At 40.2% G+C, this 26,879-nt stretch overlaps 2 protein-coding genes across 18 annotated transcripts in view; one reads left to right on the top strand and one right to left on the bottom strand.

The window, feature by feature from the left end:
• Positions 1–3,134: 3,134 nt before the first annotated feature.
• LOC104143124 (toll-like receptor 1) lies at positions 3,135–10,516 on the bottom strand. 7 transcript variants are annotated; one of them, XM_068943174.1, is made up of 3 exons: positions 10,368–10,500; positions 6,806–6,874; positions 3,135–5,378 (listed from the first exon to the last, which is right to left on the bottom strand). In XM_068943174.1, the coding sequence occupies exon 3, from the start codon at positions 5,311–5,313 to the stop codon at positions 3,352–3,354; it is 1,962 nt and encodes a 653-aa protein (XP_068799275.1). In that variant the 5' UTR covers positions 5,314–5,378; positions 6,806–6,874; positions 10,368–10,500; the 3' UTR covers positions 3,135–3,351. The 7 variants fall into 7 exon arrangements, with proteins under 7 accessions (XP_068799275.1, XP_009671743.2, XP_068799272.1 ...); XM_009673448.2 differs by lacking the exon at positions 10,368–10,500 and adding an exon at positions 9,760–9,900; XM_068943171.1 differs by lacking the exon at positions 10,368–10,500 and adding an exon at positions 9,488–9,597.
• Positions 10,517–10,674: 158 nt separating this feature from the next.
• Positions 10,675–26,879, top strand: part of FAM114A1 (family with sequence similarity 114 member A1) — a 40,980-nt gene continuing 24,775 nt past the window's right edge. For 4 of the 11 annotated variants that reach the window (XM_068943180.1, XM_068943179.1, XM_068943178.1 and 1 more), the window contains exons 1-7: positions 10,727–10,861; positions 12,365–13,044; positions 13,271–13,620; positions 15,657–15,744; positions 24,522–24,635; positions 24,791–24,897; positions 26,582–26,716. In XM_068943180.1, coding sequence (XP_068799281.1) covers positions 12,984–13,044; positions 13,271–13,620; positions 15,657–15,744; positions 24,522–24,635; positions 24,791–24,897; positions 26,582–26,716 — 855 coding nt within the window. In that variant the 5' untranslated portion in view covers positions 10,727–10,861; positions 12,365–12,983. Of the gene's footprint in view, positions 10,862–11,485; positions 13,045–13,270; positions 13,621–15,656; positions 15,745–24,521; positions 24,636–24,790; positions 24,898–26,581; positions 26,717–26,879 lie in introns of all 11 variants that reach the window. The other 7 variants (XM_068943187.1, XM_068943186.1, XM_068943185.1 and 4 more) reach the window with 4 other exon arrangements.

Here is a 26,879-nt window from a genome sequence, read left to right as displayed (position 1 = left end):
TGAGATGACTCCTCCAATACCAGGACTGCTCTGATACAGTATCTGACATGAGAATATATTTACATAATCCCTTTTCCTCCTAGCTGGAGTGCATTAGCAATTGCAGTTTTCCATGTAGAACCAGTTGCAGACTTACTTCACCAGTGTACACAGAAAAGGGCTGCTACCTTCCAAAACGTCAGAAAAAGTGTCAGGAGAAGAGCCTTATAAAGGATATGAGACTAATATATGGCCTCCACATAGGGGAAAAACTTCTCTTTGGACTAAAGACTGTTTTTACAGAAACTGTTCAGAGTGTGGCAAAGGCCAAGATAACTGTCTGGATATGTAATCTCCTGGAGAGTATGTAATCTCTTGGAGAATCACCTCCCCTGTGGAATCTGACAAATAAAGTGGATGCAGTAATTCACTGCATGTTTAGCTGTTTTGCTAATTATCTGGGACATAACATAGACAAGAGTGTAATAATATGTGGGCTTTTGGTCTCGCAGTACAACTTTTAATTGCTCCCCCCTCATATTACAAGACTCACTTTCCAACATTATTCACTCACTCTGGACCTACACAGGAAAACTGTAATTAAGTATTTCTACTTATGATCATATCAGGTACATTGCCAGAAGTACACGGAGCTCCCAAGTTCTCTCCAGAGCAGTAAGCAAACTCCTGCTAAACACTTCCACTCCTAAAAGAAATAATTAATTCCTGAGAACAGCTGTGTGTTCTCATCTGAGTAACGTGAAGCTTCCTAGCGCAGCCTGCAACTCCCAGGGGATATCCCTTCGTCCTCTGGCCGACAGAAGAATCCTATGACTTCTTAAAGCTTCACACACAACCGAGAATGCTAGCTGAATTTCAGAAGTTTTGTGAGCTGCTGAGACTAAAACTCTGAGACTTTTGCAGAGAATTGTCAAGCAAGCCACCATGTGGCCACAATGGCTGTTCCTGGCTGTGTGAAAGGAACAGGACACCAAGTTAATTAAGTCTGTCCACCTTCAGTTTCTGAAGAACTAAATGACAGCCATACACTGAATCCTTAGTTGGAGGGGAAGGAAGAAGCACAGAAAACATTTATTTCTGCAGTCCTGAAAGAGATAGCAACTTGGCAATAGGTGTATTATATTAATTGAGGTTAAGTGGGATGAAAGCACTAAAAGGTGTTCAATTTGACCGTTTCACTGTAAATCTTTAAATAGCTGCTCACAGTTCAAGATCTCAATCAAGAGATCTCAGCCTGCTTAAAACTGGGGCAAACAATCACAACTAAAATCTTTTGCTAATAATGAAAGACTAAAATCAGATAAAGCATTTCTACACTAAATTAGGATTTCATCTTAACATCCCTTCCTCTTTCTCCATGCTGAAGCAAATTTATTGGTCATCTAAGTCTGGTATCCAAGGTGGCAAACAGCTGTCCTTTGGGGGCAGTGATAGTTTGCTGTGATGATCTCTAGCAGTTGTGAATGTTTGTCTGAGTCCAACTGCATCCTCCTGACGACAAAACAACACAAGTACAGGCAAAGGGGTCTGCTGTATTCCTGTATAGGAGAGCAAATACTGTAAATGCAGCTAGTCTTTCTGATTCCATCAATACAGGGGCCACATCTGGTCTCATCAGCTATTCCAAGATCTGGCAAACGTTTTCAACCTCTGGCTGCTTATTGCTTTTCTGATCAGAAGCTTAAAGCTGTGCTGCAAAAGATACTGTTTTGGCTGAAAAGGACAGACTCTTCTAATCAAAGGCATAACATGAGATACGTCAATGGGTAGAAAAACAGTAGGAAGCTAGAAGCATGGGGTAGTGTCACGGGGCGCCCGGGAGGGGCAGCTGAGCCCATCACAGAGCTGGGGGGGGGGATCCCCAGCTGCCTGACCCAGCGTCCCGGATCAGGGGGTGCAGTGGTGCTGGCTGCCCACAGCCTGCCGGGCTGGACCAAGCTTCCCTCGGTGGGGCGGGGGGGAGCCTTGGAAAAGGTGGCCTGGCGTCTTGGAGCCTTGGAAAAGGCCACCGAGGCTGCTTCTTCCCCGCCGCTTCAGTGATTTCAGCTCTCGGCAGCTTCTTCGCCGCCGCTTCTTCTTCAGTGAATTCAGCTCTCTTCTCTCCGTCGCCGCTGCAAAAGCCGCTGCTGGGCTCACGCGTGCCCCTTTTATCCCTGTCCCACTGTGGGACCGCAGGCAAGCAATTGGTTAAAGTTGTCTAGCCCCCGCTCCTAGTGGTCCAGTTTCAATCTCTAATTTTAACGTGAACATGTTTGCAGACGGCCGCCTTCCTTCTGGAATATTCTACGTGACTGACGGGTCTAGGCTGCTAGGCTACACGTTAGCCCTCCGCTAATGATCTTAGATTGTGGCAGTGGGGGGTTTCTGCAGGCTATCCCTGGTTACAACAAAGGACAGGATGACTGGCACCTTACACCCACTGTGCAGTAAAAACCTACTTTCTTAACTTCTCCCCTAAACCAAACCTCTCCATGATAGGTAGAGAAAAAAGTTTCTCAAGATATAACTAATGATGATGGAGGCAGTTATGTCACTAGAGACACTGTCTCAGTCCCTGCGGGCAGGATAACCCTGGCAGGACCAAGACGGTGCCAGGACAGCATCAGAGGATTCAGATTACAGTTCTTATTGTCAATTCACCACTTCCTCCTGCCAGCAGTGCCAAACTACCAACCCCCCAAAAGGGAAGCAGCTTTTTTTTTTTTTTTTAATTACCTCCTCCTCGCTACAACTTCCCCCCTCAGTTAGTCTTCTTTTCTGACATGGCCATTTTTTTCCACCTATGTTATATACTCATAGATTTCTATATCTACGTCTAAAGCTTTTAAGCTTCCTGAATCTTGTTCCTTTTAAGCTTCCCTGAATCTGAGAAAACTCCATGAAGGAACTGCCTCCAGCTCTGGGTTCCTAGACATCTTCACAGGATGTGTAATTTTCTTTCTAGCAAGCTGATTTTGACAACGGAAGTCATGTGACCTAGCTGCCTAAGCCTTGTGATTAATGCAGCTCTCCAGACTCTCCAGCAACTCAAGCATACGCTTCTACACGACTATAACAACTTCTCGAGATTTTATTCTGCTTAGAAAAATTCACAACAGTATTTCAAGCAGCATTTCAAAACACACATTCCAAACTCATTTCTGATTTGCCTTTATTGTATCAATCTCAAGTGACTTTGAGTAAGATTTTCCTAAGCTGATTTTTTCCTATAGCTAGAAGGCAGCATAGACAACTATGTAGAAACACGGTTCTACAACAGAGTGAAACACATTGTCAATCAGTCAAAATTACCAAAAATGTATTATTTCACCGCCCCCCCCAAAAAAAAAAACCCCGACAATAAAGAGATTCTTAATCGCTTTGCCCACATTCCTTTCTATCAGTCACTGGCAGATTAATGTTAATAGCTGCCCTCAAGTTAGCCCAGAAAAGGGCATGCTTGCTCCTCTCCTTCGGCCACTCCAGGTAGGTCCTCTTGGCCATGAGAGCCTTCAGCTTGTGATACCTGGCAGGAATGACATACGGAGGGATCGGCTCCAGTAAAATGAGGATTAAGCTATTGGAGTTCTCACTAAATAACTTGTGATGGGCAAAGTACAGCTCATAGTGGCACCATTCGCTCTGCACAAAGTTGGGAGACAGCACAAAGACCGACTTGTAGCTCTTCTCTATGCAGTCAATGATATTCTCCACAATGCTCTTGCCCGGGATGAAATTCCTCTCGTGCTGGCACAGCTGCACACAGCCCTCCCCCTTCTCCAGGTTTGGGATCAGCTCGTTCTTCACCCACAAAGAATCACGTTCGCTGTATGAAATGAAAGCGTGAAACTGCAGCATGTTCTCCTGCTCTTGGGGGTAGCTGTGCCAAGCCCTCCGCTTCATCTGCGTCCACTGCCACATCATCCGCGCGTACCACAACGCATCAAAGTAGACGCACAGAAAGGCCACGACAGCCACCAGCACCAGCGTCAGGAGCAGAGCTGTCACAAGCAAGAGAGTGGTGTTGCAAGACAGTTCACTCAAGTGAAAGTCCTTCAGCTGGGTTCCCTGCAAGTCTTCTGGGTACCGGCACACGTAGGCCCCCGGCCAGCCCGACAGCTTCCCCCCAGACTGCTTCTCCAGGCGGATGAAGTCTCGCAGTTCGCAGGAGCACTTGAACGGATTGTGCCCTGCTTGTAGCTCCCCCACCCTTTGACAGCTCTGGAAGAAGTCGGCAGACGGCGTGAGGATTGAGTTCATCTCTATGTTCAGGGCTGCCAGGGCAGGAAAGCCGCTGCACCCGGGCAGGTCAGTCAGCCGGTTTGATGCAAGATTCAGCTCTTTCAAGGACTTCAGCTCAGCAATCCCCCTCGGGACGCTTGCGATCTGGTTGTTTTGTAGATCCAGGATTTGGATATTGACGGGCAAGCACTCAAACACAGACTCCGTCAACTGATTGGAGGACAAGTCCAGCTCTGCCAGTGAGTTCGCCCACTCGCAGCGCCCCTCAGCCCCATCGTGATGCAGCAAGTTTTTGCTCATGTCCAAATATTTCAGTGATTTCATATGGCTAGTCATGAAGCTCACCTTGGAAAGGCTCTCAAATTTATTTCTCTGCAAGATAAACTTCTCCAAGTGAATTAATTTTTCACATCTTTGAAAAAGCAGATCTGTTAAATCATTCTTTAAAAAATTTAAGTATTTAAAGGGACTGTCAAAGGAAGGACACAACATATGTATCATCTCTGATTCAGCTACTGTCAAGGCTGCAATGTTCATGTCTGAAAATATTCTGTATAAGTCATCCTGTGAAAAATATAAATCTGTGATTAAAATCTTCTTCATTGTCAATGCCTTCATAGAGGTATCAGAATAGCTAAAATCGTATTTTTCAATGTCTGATAACTGTGTCATATTGTTGATATTTAAGTATTCAATGGATGAATGCCATGCAGTCTGAAGAATTTCAGTAAAATCTTTCCAGTCCACTGAAATATTCGCCAATGTCAGATTTTGTAACCTTGAGCCTTTTTTGAAATTTGATAACAAAGCTATTAATTTTTCTACATCTTCATTTTTGATTTCTGATAGTGATAGGCTTTCTGTAGTATTTTGTATTACAACCCAATCAAAACTAGCTTTGGACTTATGACTATTTGTATACATAAGTGGCAGGCTCTTGATTTTGTTGTCAGAACCAGCTTCTGGAAAATTATGAGAAGCAGATGTAAAGAGTTCATTTTCCACTGACAAGCTGACACTGTTCCAAAAAGTTAATGAAAACAGACACTCATAAAGAAAAAAGTTCTTGAGAGATCTCATCTTCTCTAGCATATTGCTTTATGGTTCCTTACAGTTGCTCAATGCTCTTTCTTTATCTGTTCATCTTTGTTCTAATCCTGGAACAACAATAACAACAACAAAGAAAAAAAAACAGAGTATATCATTAAGTAACTATACAGAAGCCATCACAGGGACTGATTTTGTAAAGTTCCAACTTCTCTCTCCCTTTAACTTAAAAAGCAATGAAAGCACTTATCATTCAGGAGAGGCATTCCTTATTTAGAGGACAACATAAACATTTCTACTTGGTAAAATCTGCTGTGTTTAGCATTTAATGAGTCTGTTTCTTATGAAATGTGTCTGATTTCATAAGCAACTGCCACCTACTCACAGAACTGCTACTGTGATTTCACGCACTGTGTAGACTCCCCAGGGCTATGTAACACACTTTGATCAGAAAGTATAAAATTTGAGAAAATCACTATAGCCATCCACTCCTCAGACTCTCTGTTGAAGGATGCAAGCTATGCTCAGTAGACTTTTTTTAAAATGGACTTGTGACTACAAAACCTGGACTGAAACAAATGATTTACATGGATGATACAGTGAGATAGTAATTAGCTGTCAGTGGTGGAACTCATGCTGCTACCTGGAGGACCCTAGTCTCTATACCATTTCCCAATTCTGCAGGCTTTCTTAGAATTTAAATCACTGGGTATAAGATATGCATTTTCCTTGATGTAACACAACTTACATTAAGAAATCTCAACAAGTCATCAAATCACAGAGACACCACCGTACTCTTATTTTGCAGAGCATGTATGAAACTAGATTTGGAAACCATCTAGAAATAGTGGAGCAGAGAGGCAGATCTTTTCCTGCCTTATTTCTAGACTTTCATTTGGAAAAATTATATACAGTTTTACCATCCTAGCCCTCAACAGACATTTTGGCATATGCAGAGAACAAGCAATAATCAGCATCCTCTATGCTGTTCTTCTGATTGTTTGGGCAACAATACTCCTAATGTGTTTATATAACCAAACAAAATGTGCAGCTTCAAGAGAAAAGCTGAATAAAAATCTACCATCAAATCTTTATTCCTTCCTAGGACAAAATTTCAGCAATACCCAGGAACTAGGTGAAAAAAGGATATGATTCTTCCACATGTGCTTAATTGATGTCTATTTTCTTTCTCATTCCTACTCAAACTATTTACACATACCTTCATATTTTGTTTAGATTACCCTATGAAGCAATGATATTAGCAGCTGTTGTAACACATGACCTGCAATTTGCAGACTAACATAGGAAAAACTATATTTTATATATTACTTTTCACTCAGAAATATCCTCAGGTCCTCGAGTTTGACAAAAAGAGCATTATCTAGACATAAGGAGAGAAGCAATCCAGTAGGGTGCACAAACGAAGAACATAGGGAGAAAATGCTCTGTTTTTTAAAGGGTCAGAGAAGAGATTGAAATTTAGGTTTTAAGAGCTTGTCCACTCAGTATAAACTGACTAAAATCTAGTACTACTTACAGCCTAAACTTGTGGAGTGCCTCATGACAATCTTGGGGACAAACCAGTAACGCCACATAGCGAAGAAATCTAACAAATGCAGAAAAACAGCCATGGTCAGCAATGATTAGCAAAATCCTAAAGACTTCTGTGCATAGGAGACTGAGGATTCCGACTTCTTTTTTGTAAAGTAGAAAAATCTAATTATTTCAGATTGCAACTGTATATACAGACACGAAATGAACAGAATGCATTGAGCTATGATGGTTCACTACCAAGGTAGGGGCTTCGCAAGTAATCAGTGTAATACAAAACTCTTAACGTTAAAATACGTAGTTCACATGGATGAAACATGTCATCAGATTAGACTCAATCCTGAACTGTATTAAAACTATTTTCATTAAATCACTACAACCCTCTTACATGGATGTAATGCTAATATAAAGAGACTGCTATTTGGCAAGCCTCTTTGGATAAATTTATGGAACTAAACTATTTATTTATGGAACTATTTATGGAACTCTACTCTCATTTCCTCCCAATATACTTGAAGTACACCACACGTTTTTGTTAACAACCGTATATGGAAAATATTGCTCATTTTCAAAATAAATGCAGACTATAAAACAGTTTTAGCTAACTAGCAATTGCCTAAAACCAAAAAAATGAAAAGTTTCTCACCATAAATCCCTGCTCTCCAATAAAGTAGAAAATGTGTCCAGGGGAAGCCAAAAAGGAAACTTCCTGTAACTCTATCTTGTAACAACACTTAGGAACACTCAGACTTTCTATAAAACTTGTTTGTGCCATCTACTGACAGTTTATGAAATGGCATTTGTCTTCTCCCAGATTTATTTTCCACATACGACATTATATCATTTCCCCATTATTTAATTATATTTTTGAACTGCATATTTTTATGGTTTGCAATAGACAAAGCAGGTAAAAACATTAATCTTCATTTACACCCATTCACCAACTTCCTATCTTTATCAAATTAATATGAAAACAAGTATTTTTTCTTTTGAGTTTCAGTATAAAACTTGTTCAAACATCTTCCTCTCTCAATTTAATAGCAATTTAAGTCTTTACGCATAATTCTAATCCGTTTTGTCATTTAGCTATATGAATTTAGTCGTCAAGTTCTTACCAAGGCTGTTTTCTAACAGTCCAGTTTGTCTTATTTGAATTTCGGTTTAATGGGAAAGGAAGAATGACCTCTCTCTTCTGCTCCCACTGTGTTGAGTGGGTCATATAGTGAACATGGAGACAGTGGATCAAGCCTTCTTTTTAAATTAAAACAGGGCCGGGACTTCAGTATTGAACGTCCAAACACTTGGGTTATTGTCCCAGCAAAGACATAAAACAACCTGTCTTTATTCCTCTGTAATGTTGCTCAGATATTCTATTTTAGCTGAGATCTAAATACAGAATTAATTCTGCCATCATTCTGCAGAATTAATTCTGCAATCTACTTTTCAGGTTTAGCATGCCGTAACACATTCTTGCTTTAACGTGCATTCCTTATATCATATCTTATTTCTAAGTTTAGGGTAGGAAAAAAAGCAGTCAGAAAAAGGAAGGGAAAGACGGTACGGACAGTACACAACAGAACATGACAAATCATACTCTCTTCTGCTGTGCCTATGAGCCTTATAGCACTCCACAGATTCTTTCTCCTTTGCTGTCACTATGGACAAGAGTGTTAACATCTGGTTTCCAAATTACACCTTAAAATGTTGTTATATACAAGCCACATCATTGCCTGTCTTGAACAGGAAAGATTTTGCTACCATCCTTAGGATTACATAAAATCCTGAAGTAAGCCCTTGCTTCCACCCCGTATTCATGTATTGCAATGAAACAGCTTAGCAGCCTGAATATAACATACCTGTAACTCATGAATAACTGAACAAGATGTACTTTTCTTTAGTATGTCATAACTGCCATAACTTAGAGACTATTATTGGGGAGTATCTCTTTCACTAAATGACAGTATTCACCTGGTCATAAGCACAGTTTGAGTTTTATAGTTGTGCCTATAAAGATGGATAAAGATGGATAAATTGAAAAGCAAAGTATATTACCATTAACTGTATGCCATTAGCCCTCATACTTACCACACAGATTTACCAGTACAATCACTGGAAGAAGACGAATATATTCCCCAATGTTATGCATACTTTTTTGTATTGTTAAAATAAGTCGAATGAATTCACATAATGCGTTTATTTCCTTCCATCTTTTCTTATGTTCATCTATTTGTTAAAATGCAAGCGTCCTTTCTAAAGCCCATCAAAGACCCACTACAAAGATGATGGCACTCCATTTACAGTAAGAACGAACTTCAGTGAAACTTGAAGTTTCAAGTAGAAGCCCATCTCTATTTGTTGTTCACTATCTGTGTAAATTGTGTTCCAAAACACTGTTTGCGACATTACTGCAGTAAGAAAATATAAGTGAAATTAATCATTGAAAGGGGAAAGAAAATCAGAAAATTAAAGTGCCAAGATCAGTTAAAGTCATTTTACTTAGGAATCAAATACATCCTGTTATCCCACAGCCAGATACATACACTTACTCATTTGCAATGTTTGTTTATCCTGAACTAATACATTTCTATTATAACAGTGATTTATAACTGCCTTTCATGTCTAAAACATGCGTGAACTTCTAGAGAATCTGCTTTACAGTCAAAATTACCATCCATCAGGAGGAAAGACAATCTCCAGTTATAAAGCTTCCTCTGTCATGGTTCCTGTAAGAGTTTTACTTTACTCTTCCACAAACTCCAATGCCAAATCTTCAGTATTGCTTTAGCTTCATGTTCCATAAAAGCATCTAAACACAAATAAATTAACCTAAAAGAAAAACGCCAGGACTCCCAGCATGCTCTGTTATATTCTCACTTAGAAATAACACTATTATTTATAACATTTTTTGGTGAAATAAGCATTTGTTCTGCTAACACCTACCTTAATGCAAAACTGCGGAGACTTCTGCTCGGTAAGTGTGTAAGTAACATAGCTTTATCCCTGGGTCTGCGGAGCACGCGTCCCAGACTCGGGTTTTATTTTGTCACTTCTTACAGTGACCTCCTCAGTGACTCATAAAACATATTCTTATGTTCCCTATGGTAGTAGTATTTGTTTTTCCTTTCTTCAGCAAAGGAAGATTACTGACAACCATGATGAATCATAAATTGCATACTATTGAAATAAAAGGGTATGTTTTGCCTTAAAATGGAGAAGTGAAATGAGGAAAGGGTGTGAGGAATTAGAAGCAAGAACTACAACCCGTTGGGCAAGAGCCTGTAATCCCCTTGTTTAATCACATATTTCACACGAGACTGCTGGCAGCCGGTATCTTACTGCAAAACTGTGCACACACCCTTTAACTTTACTGTAGCCCATTTCATGTAAACACAGACAGAACCAGGGTGCAGAGCAGTATGTGAGAAGCCAGATCTTAGCTGTTTAATTCTGCAGCCACATACTTCAGTTCGGCTTTGGCTTCCGCTTGTTTTGAGGAACGATTACACTTTCTACACCAAAAAGACCAAACAAAAAACCAAAACCCACACCTTACTGCCACGCCAGCTCAGTGACCACACTCCCTCGCACTTCCTTCGCCTCAGGGCAACCGTCGCCCCCGCCCGCCTCCTCAGCCAGGGCGCGGCGCCGCCGCCCGCCATTTCCCGAGGCGCGCCCGCGCCCGCGCCGCGGGGCCGGAGCCCCGCCGACAGCTGCGCCGCCCCGCGGGCCGGGCACGCGGCTCCTCCGCCGCGGAGGGGCGGTAATGGCGGCCCACGCAGGCCGGGCAGGTCCCCGCAGCGGGCGGCGTTGCTGCCCTAGCCTGCAGCCCCGGCACGGCTCGGTAGCGGGGCAGAGCAGGCCCCCGCCACGGGCGGCCCCTCAGAGGGACGGAGGGAGCGGCAGGGAAGGCAAGCCCTCCCTCCGTCCCTCCCCGCGGCCCGGCCGGCCGCGGCTGCCCGGCCTCCTCCCCCCGCTGCTGCCGACGTGGCGAGGCGGGGAAGGGAAGGAGCCGGGGGCGCGCCGGCAAGGGGACTGCTAAGCGGTAAGCAGCGAAGGGATTTCTTCTTCTTCTGCCACTTTTGAAGCTGCCTGCGGGCTCCTCGCAAGTTCCTCTGCCCCCGAGGAAAAACGAGAACAGAAAAAAGGGAAACTTGTGGTCACCGTGGGTCTGAGGGGGTGGCGCTGGAGCTGCTCCGGCTTTGCGCCCCGAGCGCCGGGCAGGTGGCGGCGGGGCAGGGGGGTCCCGGCGGGGCGGGGGCAGGGGGGCACCCGGTCCCGAGGGCGCCCGCCGTCCCTCGCCGGCCGCGCCGACACCGCCGCTGACAGAAAAGGGCCCCGGCGCAGTGGGCGTCGAGCGAGGGGCAGCGGGGCGCGCTGGGAATTACCACCCCCTCGCAGGCAGAGAAAGCGGTTATCCCGCCCGGAGGCGTTTATTTGTGTTCGGAGGCGCCCGTCGGCGCTTGGGTTTACTTTCGAGGCGGGATTACACTCGGCAGGCGGTGCGGGGTCGGCAGGTGTCACGGAGCCGCGGCGGGCCCTGCGGTGGCCGGAGGCCCGGCCCGTCTCACTTCGCCTCACCTGCTGGCTGCGGCCTGGCAGGAGTCAGGGTGTTTGCGTCCAGCCCTGTGCGAAGCTGGTCGTGAAATTTTCGCCTTGAACTGTACAGAGTAATTCCATCGCAGCTGAGTTTTCTGAGCTGATTTACATCAGGAGAGCTCGCACGGATGACGGCTTGAATGACGCCTTACCCCCGTGTTCAAGAAGATGGACTCTTGGTTTTTAACTGATCTGGGAGTTTGCTTTGTTACGTGCTTTGCTCCCGTAAGAGCGGTGTTAACAGAGAACGGTTGGCCTTAAGGGTTCTCCAGTATATGGCGCAGTCCCGCAAACAATTATGCACACATGTATAGTTGCTGCACATATTAAATTATGTGCTCTTTGAAGAATTTTACTGGTCATGTGTCTGTTCTTACTCAGATCTTAGCCTAATGCAAATTTGTATCATGAAGCTATATATATGCTGAGCACATATGCTCCGGTTTTACTGATTTTAGTAAAAGTTGCTCATATCGGTGGAATTTGGCTTACAGATAGAAAAATTTTCTTTAGGCAATGCTGCCTATCACGCAATAAGCACTGCTAAAACAGTGGTGATATTTAAGTGTATTTAAGCATTTGTCTAGTATTTGCTATATTTGTAATGGAGCACTGCAATACTTGTGGCAAATGTAAAGATTCTGACTTGTACACACCTGGGTTTTAAAGATAATTCAGTTACAGTGTAAACTAAAGTAATATAAGTAGCATCAAGTGCTTACTTATTTATGACTCTTATTCACTGAACCTGAATGCTATTCTTGGAACCGTTCAAACAGCTGATCTACATTCGAATTAGATAAAGAAGCTACTAAAGCCACAGATGTACCTGCTTCTATAGACTTTAATAACTATGCTAATATAAATCCATCTTTCTCGGGAAGAGTTCTTCTAAGTCCATATTACATTTTGCTTTTTGCCCTTTTCTCTATTCCTCTGTCTCTTTTAGAACCCTAGTCCTTCCTAACAGCTACAAAGCTTTGGACCATATTTAATTCATATGGGAGTCAATGAAAAGACAGCATCTACAGGGAGGATTACTTGAGGTTTGCCATGCAACTCTGCATATAGACAAGACCTTGCAATGACAGGTCTCTGTCAAGGGTTGACTTATGAGTACAATGCCAGGCATACTATTGTTGTCGACAAGTAAGTAACAGTAATCACTACAGTATTCCTTTTGGACTCTGCCAGTGCCGCTCCTTAATTAGCTGCAGCGCTTGCTCAAAGGCCGTTTCTTCCCTTCCTGGATTCTCAGCCTGCTGAGAATTGGAATATTCTCAAATTATGTCCTTTCTCCGTTACGGTAATGTCACTGCAGTTGTAGTCGTGTGCTTTTATCGACTCCCTGTCGTCATCTCCATCAGTCAGCAGGCTATAGGAACCTGCGTATGTGGAAGTGATGAAAATGAGACCAAGAGCTGCTTGGCCATTGCATTCCAGTGGCATTGCAGCTCAGATCATCCTTGTTCACCAGTGGCCACATCGAAAGAACACAGGAACTAATCTTGCGGAAGTTCTCATATTTGGCTTCTCCAGACAAATGAACATCCTTTCTCCCTCACCAAATGTTATCTTGGAAAACAAAAGAATACTGCTGTTCTTCATACTTGAGTGTGATCCTGCAAGGTGAATGGAGTACTCAATAATCATGGTATTATCAGGCATGATGCGTGTGCCACAGGGCTCCATGCTTCAGGAGATGTTACACCCAACCCAAGGCCCTATATTTTTTGTTGTTGGGGGAGGTGGTGGGGTTTTTTTTCCAGTAGCAGCTTATGGGAAGCACTGCTTATTTTGGGTTCATTCAAAGGTTGATGGAATTTAAAAAGACTAATTTATTTTCTGTATTCAGAGTTGAAAATGTCTGAAGACATACATGATGGCATCCCATCTGAAGAGAAATCTGAAATAACGGAAATGCCCAGCAATGATGTATTACCTCAAAAGTCAGTGCCACACCTTGTGGAATCTGGGATCTTGCCTGCCTCTTCACAAGATGAAGGAGGACAGGCCAGTCAGTGTGCTAGTAAGGGACAGGAAGGAGACATTTTTATTATTGAAAATCCTTTGACTGAAAAACTAATTGAAAGTCTGCCTTCCAATGGAGAGGTGACCGAAGACATGCCTGCTGAGTGCAATGAGACTGTAAGCCTTGATGCTGAACCTGAATCTGAGGAAACACTACATGAACAAAGCAGTCCAGTAAGTAAGATTTTCTTTTCCAGAAAAGCTGCTTTCCCTGCTTTATAAGGAGAACAGAATTTTGAAAATTTTAGGTAACGTTTGCAGTGGTTACTGCTTTCTTTTAATGTATATAAATCTCATGGGGAACACAATTAGGGAATTATATGCAGGGAACCTGTGTGGGAATAAATTAAATTGCAATGCCAAGCTTTTGGAAACTAGGAAGAGTTGGATTCATTTTCACCAATATGTTATAAATTAGGTCTTTTTACCCTGTATGCAATAAAACTGTGTCAGAGCCTAAGTCTTGTTAAGAATCTAGTCCAATAGAGACATAATACTCCAGTGATTTTGTTATCTGGTTATGTACTACTACTTTTCTGTACAGCTCCACTGCTTTGTTCAGTTCACAGAATGAACCTGGAAGAGGGCAGAACTTAAGCTGCGTCTGCAGTACTAAATCTTATACTTTCTAATTGTCAAATCATAGTCTTCACAACCTAAACAGTATATATTTCACAGGACTCGGTCAAACTGTGGCCCCTCTGTTCTAGGCCATTGGTTTTCAGTTTATGGTCCTTAGACTTCTGGGAGTCCTTTGAGTAATTGTAAGAAGCTTGTAGAAGAAAACTAAGAAAGACAAGTTTTTTACAGTCCACACAGCATTACATATACCTGACAGCTAAAAGAGGTGCACATCTCCACTGAAAAATTTTCAGGCATTCACAAACTGGGAAAGGTTGAAATAGCTTCCTTTTAGTCACTCCACCAGAAACAGTGACCTACCTCAAAAAGATTACAAGAGATGTATACAGTACACAGTGCAGAGCTGTCTTGGGATGTTTCACAATTAACTCAAAAAACAAAAACTGCAGAGGTGATACGTTAGTGGAGACTTTGTCAGGGCCACTAGTATCTTAGTATTATTTAAATATGGAGTACTGAAAATTGTTCAATACCACATATTAATGGAAAAGATGGGCAGCACCTCCTCTGGCTAGTGTTTTGATTGAGCTCTCTTGTTAGGAGTGCCTAAGTTTTAGATAATTTGAGGAACAGGTGACCTGAAGTAAGCTTTCTGTTCTGCTTTGTTGGGCACAGAAGACTGAGCTTCAGATAAGAACCAATCTGGCAGTGACCATGAGCATTTTATGATCCCATTGAGAATTTGTTGCATTTTTAGGAATGAAAGAACCTTTAAAAACTGATCTTTAGAACTCTGAACACAGAGGCAATAAAATCAATCATTATATTAAAGCTAAAGAAGGGCATATCTACCCAGGGATGCTATAAATGAAATAAGCTAGAATGACAGTTTAAAGCGACAGGTAATTCTTAACCAATTCTCCGTTTGGACACACTTCTTTCACATTAAAGTTGCAGTCATATGTTCACTGCAGAGATGTGCGCTAATCCCACCTTACTGGCATTAGCACCTTCCCAAACAGGTGTTACAATTCCATAGCTAGAAGTTACTGTACAACATTGGCATTGGAGCCTGCAGAACCTATTACAGGGCCCTTCAGCTCAAAGGCTGCAAGATTGGTTTAACCCACTGTGGAAGGCTGTTTGAATTAGCCTATCTGACTTTGTATTGAAACAGCCAAATGATCCGTTTCATAGACATCAAAGTGAGGTTGATGACCTTGATTTCCTCTTGAAGGGTAGAAGAGGTGAGGTGAGAACAGTAACATCCTGCAGTTTGTTAAGGATGATATTTTTCATGCATGGACTACTCTGCACAAAAGCATCCACCTGAGGAGGTGGTAGCAAAACTGTTGTCACTAGTCGTTCTGGGCTATTTGTGTGTCTACATGAGCCCTGACTCTTCAGAATCATTCTTCGGAAGGCGTCATCATCAGTGAAGTGAAGTGTCATATTACAAAATGTCTATTTATAAATTGTATACCCTTGTAAGCAATCACACAGCCTTTTAAGCTGGTATCATCATTTATTATATGGTAGATCCTGTTGCCTGGCAGGTTCATTGTTTTTCCTCCTGCCTTCAAATAATATACACTGTAGACAGTGGAGTAATATTTTTCTTCTTACAGGATGTTGACTCCTCCTCTAAAGCAAGTAGATGGGGAGCTTGGGGTACCTGGGGCAAGTCTCTCCTGTCATCAGCTTCTGCCACAGTGGGTAAGTGTTCAATCAGTAAAGTACTTGGAAGTATTTGAGTCATCATTTTAATGTATCGTTAAATAGTCGTAAAGACAACAACCAAAGTCAGACTGCTGTTGAACCGCCGCCTTGTTGCTGTAAAGAACAAAATGTTGTTTACGTTGCAGTTGTACCACGCTGCCTTTCGTGAAGCCTTAGCAAAAGCAAACTGTTGCAAATCAACATGTACTGAATTGTTCCAGATGAGCAGGAATCTCAAAAGCCTTGGATCCTGTGCTCTCATTTCTGATAATATGTCAGCGCAAAAGGTCCTCGTGGAGACTTTAAGTAAAACGTGATCATTATCCACCAGAAAGAACTCAGACAGACAATAAAATAAAGCATGCAAATTCCTAGTTACCAGTGGGAAATTATTTCTCACAAAGCTACTAAGTTGCTAATTTCTCAGTTCTAATCAGGACAGGTTACACAGAACACCTTCAAGAGATGAACCTAAGAATTAAAATTAATTACTGGTTACTAAAAATAATGGATTGAACAGAGATACTGGCTCTATGATCCCTTGTAAGGCTCAACAGTTCTCTTCCTTATCCACCCTCTGTACTATGGGCAATAAATTATTTCTGTTCGTTTCTCAGAGAGGGAATGAACTTCCTTATTACCTTCTTTTTCAGATACACCCAGACTGAACAGGTCTTAACTACCTTTTCTTTCAGAAAGTCCAATCAATTAATATACCTAATTAAGCTTAGAATGGGTTTCTAAGATTTCTAAACTGACCTAAGTGCAGACTACTTCTGAAAGGGGCCGGGCAAGCCCAGCAACGTTTTTCTTTCTTCTCTCATGCCAACAGTAGCATTTGTGTAGTGATATGAGGAGCTGTTGTATGGGACTGATTTCATTGAAAAGTGCAAAAGAAATAAGAGTTTTCAGCTGGATTGGTTTATTAGTTCTGTAATCTGGCTCACCATTTGATCATGTAAATGCTACTGCTGGTGTGAGGGAATGAGGAAAATGATGGGAAGATACAGAACATGCAGATCAGGGCAAGGATAGCTTAACTAAACATGGAACTGCTTAAGTGTTCTCAGCTTGTATTTAAGCATGAAGTTTAGGGCTTCTCAGCACACAGCTTGTGTGTCTAAAATTTTGCCTACGTTTTGCCCAAAAATATTAGTTGGTCTGACAAGAGATACTACATTCACAGACTTCCACAAGCCTTACCTCTCTTATGCCTGCAGCCCGTCATAACTGCATAGCTACAGCAGCATTCTGAAAGGATTTGGCTTAGTATGCGTAACCAAACAGGAAAAGTTATGTGCATAAAAGTAACTTTGCTCTTGATCAGTTAGAACTGCAATGGTGATAAACTCTTCAGTTCACGTTTACAGTTGCAGTGATGGGTTTCTTGGAACAGAGCTCATTCAGATGGTTCAGTCTTACCTGTGAGATCACCATATTTCTATTCTGTTTAGCTTTTGCAGCAGATAGTATTTTATCAAATGGACATGCTAATGTTGTTTGAGAGTAACAAGATTATTTGTTACCAAGCAGACATTGCTCTTGCAGGCTTGCATTGGCAGTCTCACGATCTTCTTTTGCTTTGAAGTCATGACCTCAGGGAGGATTGCATTTAGTACCACAAGAAGTGTATACGTTTTCTGTGGGGCGGCATGGCCTTGGATATTTTTCTGCAAAACTGATTTGAACTTTTCTGAAAGTGATGAATGCCATTGGAAGAGGTTTGGGATTCCAACCAGAATGTGTGTTGTAGCCCTTCTTATAGTCTATTAAGTAAATAAGATCCCCATCACAGCTCTTGGCCACTTAGTCTATAAAACCTGCTGCCAGCATTGTATCTCTATGGGTTACATTCAGTGGACTTTCTTATGATGTGATCTCGTTTTTATATATAAGCAATATAACATTTTGGTTCATGTACATTAAAAATCTCATGCTTAATTCACATTGGCTTCTTAACTTACCATCTGACTGTATCAGCATTACTACCTTCATTATATGTAAATCTGTGCAGCCTGACTTGATATGGTGCTGTGATGATATCTGTTTTAAATAGGAATATGATCCTCATGTATGTAGTTGTGTCATGATTATTATTTTTTAAAAAGAGCACAGTTGGAACAAGTGAAGCTGCCTAAGCAAAAGAAAAATCACAAACTGAAAGAGGTTTTTAAATCATTTTAGTTCTACAGAAGAGTGGTTGCACAAAGTCTAGTTTCTGGCAGTGGCCAGTAGCATCTGGGAAATGGCCTGTATTACATACAGATGTATGTAAAGAAGCCCTTTTACCTGTTTTCTGCTCCCATCTTCTCAGCTTAGAGAATACCTGACCCTAGCATTGAATCCACTTTTTCCTATGTAATGATTCTGTGTCTAATTATTAAATAAAATAGACTTTGAATAAAGTAGAAGTCAAGGTTACATTCCCACCTCCCATAGTCAGGCATACTATGTTTTGCATCTTTACTCTGTTTGGTTTTTTTCCTTATAAGGTATCTGACACTGGGTCTGATACTGGGTCCTCAAATCTTGATTAACAACATTTGCGTTTATTTTCTGTGACATTTTAATTTGTGATGCTGACTCTAATATTATAATACGGTTCACTGAACTCAAGTTAACTCTGAAGATCAAGTAGATAATCTTCGGTTTAGTCTAGGAAATCAATAAAGAGGTAATAGTTTATATTCCTGTTTATTAAATAGTTTATTTCCTTATTGTGTATTATGGATATTTATGCCTGATCCTGTGAAGTATTTACTGCCTGTCACTTTCATAGACAAGATCTGGGACAGGGTTTATCATATATCGTATTCTGTATGATAATTGCAAGAGAGAGAGAGAAAGAGAGAGAAAGAAAGAAGCTGTTGGGAATCTTTGCAGCTTTCTTCTTCTTAACTTTAAAAATAAATATTTATTATCTGGTTTAGTTTCTGAGCAATTGAACCAACACTTCATCTCCTTTCATCAGGAAATGGATGTGCCGTGATCCGGGACATTTGAATGTTGCTTCTTTCTTCAGTATAGCAAGTGTTACAAATAATTACAATTAGACTTACCAGCAGTACCTTCAGTATGTGATTTTTCTGTTTCTCTGTCATTATATGTGTAGAACATAGCTGCTTGTCTAGTCAAGTTTTTATTGTTGTTGTTGGGGGTTTTTTTAAACAAATTGTACAACATAAAAGTACCAGAAACAGTATGTGATTGACTAAATATTTTAAAGGGCTAACCAAATACATTCAGCTTTACCAAGTACTTTCCTTTCTCCTTAAGACTGAGCTGAAATGGTTGTTCAAGCATCTCAATTTCATTAAGATTGATTAAGATTAAGAACTCCCAAAGAGATTAGCATTTTTCCATGGCTGTAATATGTTTAGCATTATAATTATTTCATTTCCAATAATAAAGTAGTTTCCATATAATGTGTATCTTACCTCTCCTTAACTAACTTTGCACGTATAGCTGGTGATTGTTTTGGGGATGGTTTTGTCTTCTGAAGAAAATATCTTTTGTCTTTGAACTGACCTTGAGATTTTTTGGATCATTGAGGTCCCGCTCCATGACATTTTTGTCTGTGAAAGGCGGGTGTGATATCCTTCTGCACGACAAATTCTGTAATGCCTTTGGATTGTTCCCTGCCTCAGCCATGCTGTGTCTGACACTAGATGTCACACTAAGAAAGCAATTGAATGCATGTTGTTGATGAGATGAAGAGTTTTCTTTTGTTTTTAAAAGGTGTAAAAGTTTGATTTTCTGCCCTGTGCAACGACAGTGGAGTAACTCCACTGAAATAGTTACTGGGATGGTAAGATAGGAGAGTTAACCTCACTGTGCTTTGGAGACACAAGCCTGTTGCCATCGTTTTACCCTCTTTCATTGAAGTTGTATTTTTTAGTAAATCAGAAATAACACAATCCATTCTTTTAGTAGTGGAGTTGATAAAACTCTGCCCTAATACAGGGTTACCATTACAGCTGAGCCAATTTACTGGCTAGCAATCACTGCAATGTGTAGTGCTGCACCTCTCTTTCTCCTTGCACGTTTCTTCTTCCCTGTGCCAGCATTCATGCTCTCCTGAGCCCCTGGCAAACCAGTTCAGGAGGCTAAGCTGGCAGAATAATCCTAAAGGAAAGAAAGATCCATTTTCTGCCTGCTTAGTTCCTTGAGGTAGCTCTCTGTGGTATAAGGTAAGTGCCAGTGCCAGCAGAAGGGACAAATAGGCAACAAAGGAGGAGCAGAACCTCCCTTACCAGCACCAGGAAGCCATTAGATCAGCGTAGTTCTAACATCAAACCTTTCACCCCAAGGCTTAATGCAAAATGTATTCTCAGCCCGTACTTGCAGCTTGAGACTTCTATTTTAAAAGAACTGTTTGTATACCTCAGAGCTTGCCTGATTTTTTTCTTTTTCCAGCTAAGCCGTCAGCTAGCTTAGTGAAAGTTGCTACCTCCTCTTACAAGCCTTTCCTTTCAAATGCTGTAGTGTTTCATATGGATGAATTATATAGTTCATGTATTTGCCTAAGTTACGGTGCTCAACGAGCCGCGTTTCCAAGCAAATTCTATTCCTTAACATGGTGTATGCACGTGTTTCACTCCTTGTACGTTTGGTTGTTTTTTGTTTTTAAATACAAGTGCCCTTTATAAGACTATCATCTGTAAATGCCCCTTATACAATAAAAGTTATAAAAAGTAGAACCCAGCTATTTAAATTGTCTTTGAAATTCATACTATAAAGCTACTTAATGTGTCTTTCATACATTGCTCATAAGTAGTAGTTAGCTATCTTGATTATTTTGCACTTAATATACATTCCTCCTCCAGTTTTTTTATTCCTCATCTAGTTCTTCATCTAGTAGAATGATGCACAGAAATATCAGACACCATAGACCTCCACCATATGCTCCTTGTTTTCTTGTCACTCAGTATGACAGAATGAAATGCCACTTGTGATGTCACTTTGTCCATGAGCATGGATGTCCATGACCATATTACACATGGATATATGTAATAATCAACACTATATAGCTTAAGTTTAAGTCTGTGTGGAATTGAAATGGAAATGCTAGAGATAATGTGAAATTAAAGCATTGAAGTGATATGAAAATCTGTTCCATTCCCTACAGATAGTATTCCCCTGTTGTGAAATAAAGAATAACAGAAAACAACGTCTGGATATTATGCTCATACCGTATGTGGTCATAAAAAGGACAGTTAATCCGTTCAGAAGATATATCTTTTCACTGCATGTATTACAGCTGATTAAGGAAAAATTATTTATGCTGAAAATCACATGGTGATCACTGCACTATTTTGTAAATAACAAATTACAGCTGCTGTAGAAATACCCCCTTTTTCACAGTTCTTTTTTTAAAATATATTGAATGTAAGTGACAAGCTATCAATTTAGGAGGCATTGTGGACATACTTTCGGGGACTGCAGTCTCATTTATTTTCTCTATGTCTTTTAACATGGTCTTATGATTTAGAAGAGATTGGGAACCAAAAATGTATTGTAACAATCTTCATGCCTGTTGCCGTATTATTAAAAACTTTATTTCAGTTGCGTTAAGGAGGTCTGAAACTGGTCCCATTAAGCAACTTAATTGGAGTTATTCCTGAATCAGTCTGGATGGCGTAATTACTATCAGAATCTAGCCTGTGTTTTTATTTTAAGTAACAGGAAGACCATTTTGCTAAAGCTTTAAAGCGAACGGAGAGCCAACAAAGAAAAGAAAACATATTTTCTTCAGAAAGTGAGCACTTGAAAAAACTGGCAGCTTTTCTATCTCTGCTGTTACAGTGGACCAGCAGATAGAGGTATCAGAGATTTCCCAAGTTTACAATATCAATTCAATTATGTCACCACACCCAGTGTAACAAAATCAGCATACTATTTTCTCTTAAAATGCAGGGTCATCTCCCATCAAATGTTTTACTTCTTTGCTTTTTACAATTGCAAACAATCATTTTAATTTCCAAAGCAGTATGTCATTCTGCAGTGTTTGTGCATTTATGTATCTCTAAGAGTGCTGGCTTGTTTCAGTTGTGGTATTCTGATCTCATCTGGTTGTGTTATTGTAGTCAAAGGTACTTGCCATATAGCTTAGTTCAGCAAAACCACTCCTAGCTACCCTGAAATGTTTTCGTACCCTTCTAGCGCATGTAAACACAGCCCTAAAATTGCTGCCTCTTGTAATGCAAATTTTCTTAGAGATAAAGGCTCATCTGCAAAACTATGACAATCACATTACAGAATGTAAAACAAAAAATTATATACAGGAAAGGGAAACTGCAAAGTTAGTCTGAAAGTCCATCACTTTTTAATGAACTGTTAAAAGGAAATTTTTGATTAATAATCTTAGTTACATTTTTATGTAATTACAGGGCAGTAATATGTTGTTATGAAGTCAAAGTTTTAAAGCAAATTTTATGTCAATAGAAAGAATGAATTTTTTTTGGTCATTTAAAAAGCTGTGAGCAGGAGAAATGGAAAGGAACGTGACAGTCTCTATTACATTAGTTTAAAAGAACAAATAATAGTTATTTAAGTGAGTCTCAGGAATTTTCCCAGTAAAATTAATTATTCTAGAATGTATTCATGCTAATATTTTCTCTGAACCAATTAAAATGCACAGGAGGCCAGGGCTAGACGAAGTAGTACTCTGCTCTCCAGTAGCGGCGCTGGAACAGATTTTGCAATAGACAAGAAGTTACCTATGAACCACTTATATCTCTGTGGCTGATAACCTAGCACATCCTATACAGTTGGACATATGCTTCATTTTGTAAAACAGGAGAGAGAATAGACAAAGGTCATATTCAGTTTAGACAGATAAAAACGTTTACCTGCCTAGTGTCCCTGTTTCAGTGTAAAATACCAGGATCCATGCAGTTTATACTGTCATGTGGAAAATCACTTATTTTTGCTGGTCTTCTCCTTAAGGGACATCTGTTCTTTACTTTGTGGTTTCCTCTAGATACTCTGCTTTTCCTCTGTGTGATCTTTCAATAGTGCTGCGTCACATATGATTTTTAGAGTGTATTTATTGTTGAATTCATAGAGCATCTGATATGCAGCCCATCTGACAATCACAGAATCATAAATCTAAACTCTGTTCTCCCATTCCATTTCAAATAGTTTTGTTGCACCTTCCCTTAATCGGAGATATTCAAGAGGCATAGATGTATCACTATATATATGTTTATATACATATTTCCATATACAGATACAGAATATCAGCAAGTGACGTTTCACTGTAATTAAAATAACTAAGAAAAGATGCCTTTAACTTTTAAATAGAAAGTACACACAATTATGGGAAATTGTGGACAACATTTGATGAATCTTTATGCCTTACCTGCCTAGGTATCTGCCTGAACATCTGTATGAATGGCTTTACTGAAATAATTTATTTCTTTACAGTTCAGCTTCAGGTAGAGAAGCAGACAACTACAAAATTGTTACTAATACTCCTTATAGATAGCAAAGACAGATAAATAAATTACTCAGCCTTGTCCTACTGTTGGAAGTGATCACTCTCACATGAGATGCAGTAACCACATATACGCAAGAAAAAATAAAATAGGGTCACTCAAGGCTTTTCATGTTGTGTTGAAATGAAATACGAGGGCTCACCTGGTCAGTTAGTTACTGTGTACAGCGACTTCCAGCTGAGGGAAGATAACTTTCAAATATGCTGGCTGGATCTTTTGTGATCAGGTAAGTGTGTCACGAGCATACTTACAGATATATCCAGAGGCAGATAATTTGTGGGCAGTCTTTTTTTGAGGGCAGCGTTTTGCAGCTACTGCTGACCCAGATTAAGAACCTATGGCCTCTATTTGTTGACTAACAGCCAATCTCACCCTTTCCTGTAGCCGGATACTACCAATCCTTGTGATCTGCTGGTGTACACTCTATGTAGAAAAGTAGCAAAGCAATCTTGTTCTGTCAGAATGATTCAAATAAAGCCACTAATGACATATGTAAGTTGTTTACATGAAACTAGACCGTTTTAACAGAACAGAGTTAGGGAGCCACTACATATGAATCAAATGAAGGTAGTAAAATCCCTGTAGGAGATCTAATCTAGATCAGCTACCACTGGAACAATAAATCTTTCTGTGTCATCAGACACAATAGACTTACAGACTTGAGGAAGTATATTCAAGCAGCAGCTTTGAGGATTTGCGTTTTAGAATTGGACTTCGAATAAGCCGCTGAAGAACTTAGGTTCTGAAATATCTGTGGTGATCCGGGTCAGCTTTCCTAAAGAACATACCTACAGCCATAACATCCATGCAGCAAACTAAAGAATAGATTATTTACTTCAACCCTGCAGTCACCCATAGTCTGCCAAAAGGCAGGATGAGGCTAATTGTTCTAAACTTCTGAAAAGTATATGAGGCCAAACACTATGGAATTAGGAGGACCATCAATTTCTGTTTAAACTAGTGGGAACAGAATATATTCAGCTTTTTGAAAAGCAGGGAGCTAAACTTGTTTGTGCGACTGAAACAAGATTTACAGTATTTCAGATCCACTGTCGTTGGTATTATATTTCAGCTCTATCATTTCTAGTCAGTTAATATACTGAATGTTGTAGAAGAGGCAAATTAATAACCTAGAAAACAAATTAAGCAAGTGAGGTAGGTTTAATACTAATTCTGATTTTCAGCTGTTTTTAAGTGATCACATGCAGAGCATAGCTATGCACTGTCAGCAGTCAGTTTTCAAATCATGTAATCTAAAATATGTTTCTGCTGCAGGTCATGGGATAACAGCGGTTAAGGAAAAAGCAGGAACTACCCTAAGAATTCATAATGCAAGTGCAGCATCTTCAGAAGCAGCAGAGCCTCCTGCACCTGAAATATCAGTTATACGTAAGTTCAGGTTCACTGAAATTGGAGAAAGCTCTTAGAAACTGCCAAATTAACGCAATTTACAAAATTCTAAAGTTTTGATCACAGAATCCAGCTAACTGTAATTTGTGATTTGTAGACGTGAAAGTACACTGTAGCTTGCTCTTTTTTGTCAGAAGCAGAAGGCTCTCCAGACCAAAGCGTTTCTGCGGATATTCCCTCTTCTCCTTCCTCCAGATCTCGAGGGATGTTATCAGCAATCAGCAATGTTGTGCAGAACACTGTGAGTCATTTCAGTGAGCCTCTCTTCTCTAGTTCTTCTTTGTTTTTAGGTGCAACTTCATTTCAACTTGGTTGGGTTGTAGGTCTTTATAAGAACAGTTCTGTTGTGGGTCTGTTTATAAAGTGTCTTTCCATGCCAGAATAACTGGCTCAAGTTAAAAAAAGTCAAATATGAGTAAGGAGTGACTGATTTTAAATGAGCATTTGAAGGCAGTTCCAGCTGAAAAATACACTCTTTTTCTAAACTGTATTCAATTTTGCAGATTCCTGGGAAATAGTTTCTATAGTCATGATACCATCATCTGATTTCTGCAGTTTAGTCCTTCCAGATAAAGTATGATAGGAAGATTTGTTATTATTTTTGAAGGCAGATAAAATAAGAAGATAATCCATTTGTTTATTTTAAGTTTCTTATTAAACTACCCCACTTCTGTATTGTTATTCCCTAGTCATTATCTTTACCTCCTTTTCTAGTCTGTCATTTCATATTGGCTCTCCCAAAAGGTCGTCTGATTGCAGGCTCAATGAGGTAAAGTCTTTTCTTCACTCTTCCTTCCTGTTATATTTTCCGTATATTCTCCGCATGTTCTCTGTATATTTTCTGTGTTGCATTTCATTCTTTTTCTCTTCCTCAGTGTTTCAGCTTTTGCAAAATCCTGTGTTTGTTTCATTAGGTTTCCAAATCAGTTTCCATGTCATCTTGTTCACCAGCAGTATTTGCAAATTATTATCGCAGCAAATGCTTTCCTCTGAGCTTGTAAGCATGGTGTTTGGCATAAAATTTTGGAAGATTCTAAGCATCAGCTAAAAAAGGTGATGACCAAGTCCCCATTGAACATATTTTATGAAATGGCAGTTCTTTTTCAGTGTATGTCCAGTTCATTCTGAGCACCACATCATTCTGATATCAAACGTTTTGGGAGCAGGAGAAGACTCTTATAGACAGTCCCTAACAGACTGTTGCTTCAGAATCTGTAGGTTCATAAGGCTTGCAAGAGCTGGGCATCAGTAACATTATCTGAGCTTTGTTTTGTATGGTTTTCCAATAAGAGAAAGGTGCTCATATGCAGACCTAGAGAGACTCTTATACTACTACTATACTATACTATACTATACTATGTGTTAAATGTCACCAAAGAACAACTTAGGGTCTCAGTGGTTATGGGCCTCTAAGTAAAAAGTTTCCTGTAATGCTTCAGTCCTAAGAACTGCATTGCCATCTGAGACTTCTGTAAGCGTTTTCCATTATAAGTCAGATTATACTGGCATGTGAGTATCTGCCAGATGCAGAATCCAGATTGGAATGGAAATCATTAGCCAATGGAAGTTATTCTTCAGCATAGCTGAAAAATTGAGTGATGCTGGTAAGAAGACACAAAACAAGCAACTGCATTTCTATAGGCAGCTCCACAGTCATTACAGATGTCAGTATTTTAGAAGTGCAGGTCTGGTGCAAGTCTTTTTGTTAACTAGAAATATTTGTATAGTTCATTTTCCTCTTTTTGAAAACGTGTTCAGAACAAAGTATCATGATTTTATGAACATATACGTTCTTTTGTTAGTTAAAGCGGAGAAAGTATAAGGAAGCGAATGTTTAGAGACTGTGGCAGCAAAAACAATACTCTTCGCAGTTTCATATTAACATAAAGTAGAAGAGAAATAACCACATTGCATTTTTTATACAGGGGAAAAGTGTGTTATCTGGAGGCTTAGATGCTTTGGAATTTATTGGGAAGACAACCATGAATGTCCTTGCAGAAAGCGATCCTGGATTTAAGAGAACCAAAACGCTGATGGCAAGAACAGTTTCCTTATCTCAGGTTGGATTTATTTAAATATGGTTCTGTCAATGCAGGTTGAAATTCTTTTTCCGGACTTTCATATGTATCAGGGAGAGGCTTAATTTATTGCAGTAGATCATGGCTAGGTTTTTGGAAATAAATCTTACGTTTATATTTGCTCCACTTTCTTTTCCTTCACAGA

This window comes from Struthio camelus, chromosome 4 (genome assembly GCF_040807025.1).
Source record: "Struthio camelus isolate bStrCam1 chromosome 4, bStrCam1.hap1, whole genome shotgun sequence".
Classification (NCBI taxonomy): domain Eukaryota; kingdom Metazoa; phylum Chordata; class Aves; order Struthioniformes; family Struthionidae; genus Struthio; species Struthio camelus.
The sequence above is the reverse complement of the archived record's forward strand: the minus strand, read 5'-3'. Positions and strand labels throughout refer to the sequence as shown.

Bases quoted from the DNA above. Each gene is read 5' to 3' on its own strand.
- LOC104143124 (XM_068943176.1), bottom strand. From the start codon at position 5,313: ATGCTAGAGAAGATGAGATCTCTCAAGAACTTTTTTCTTTATGAGTGT.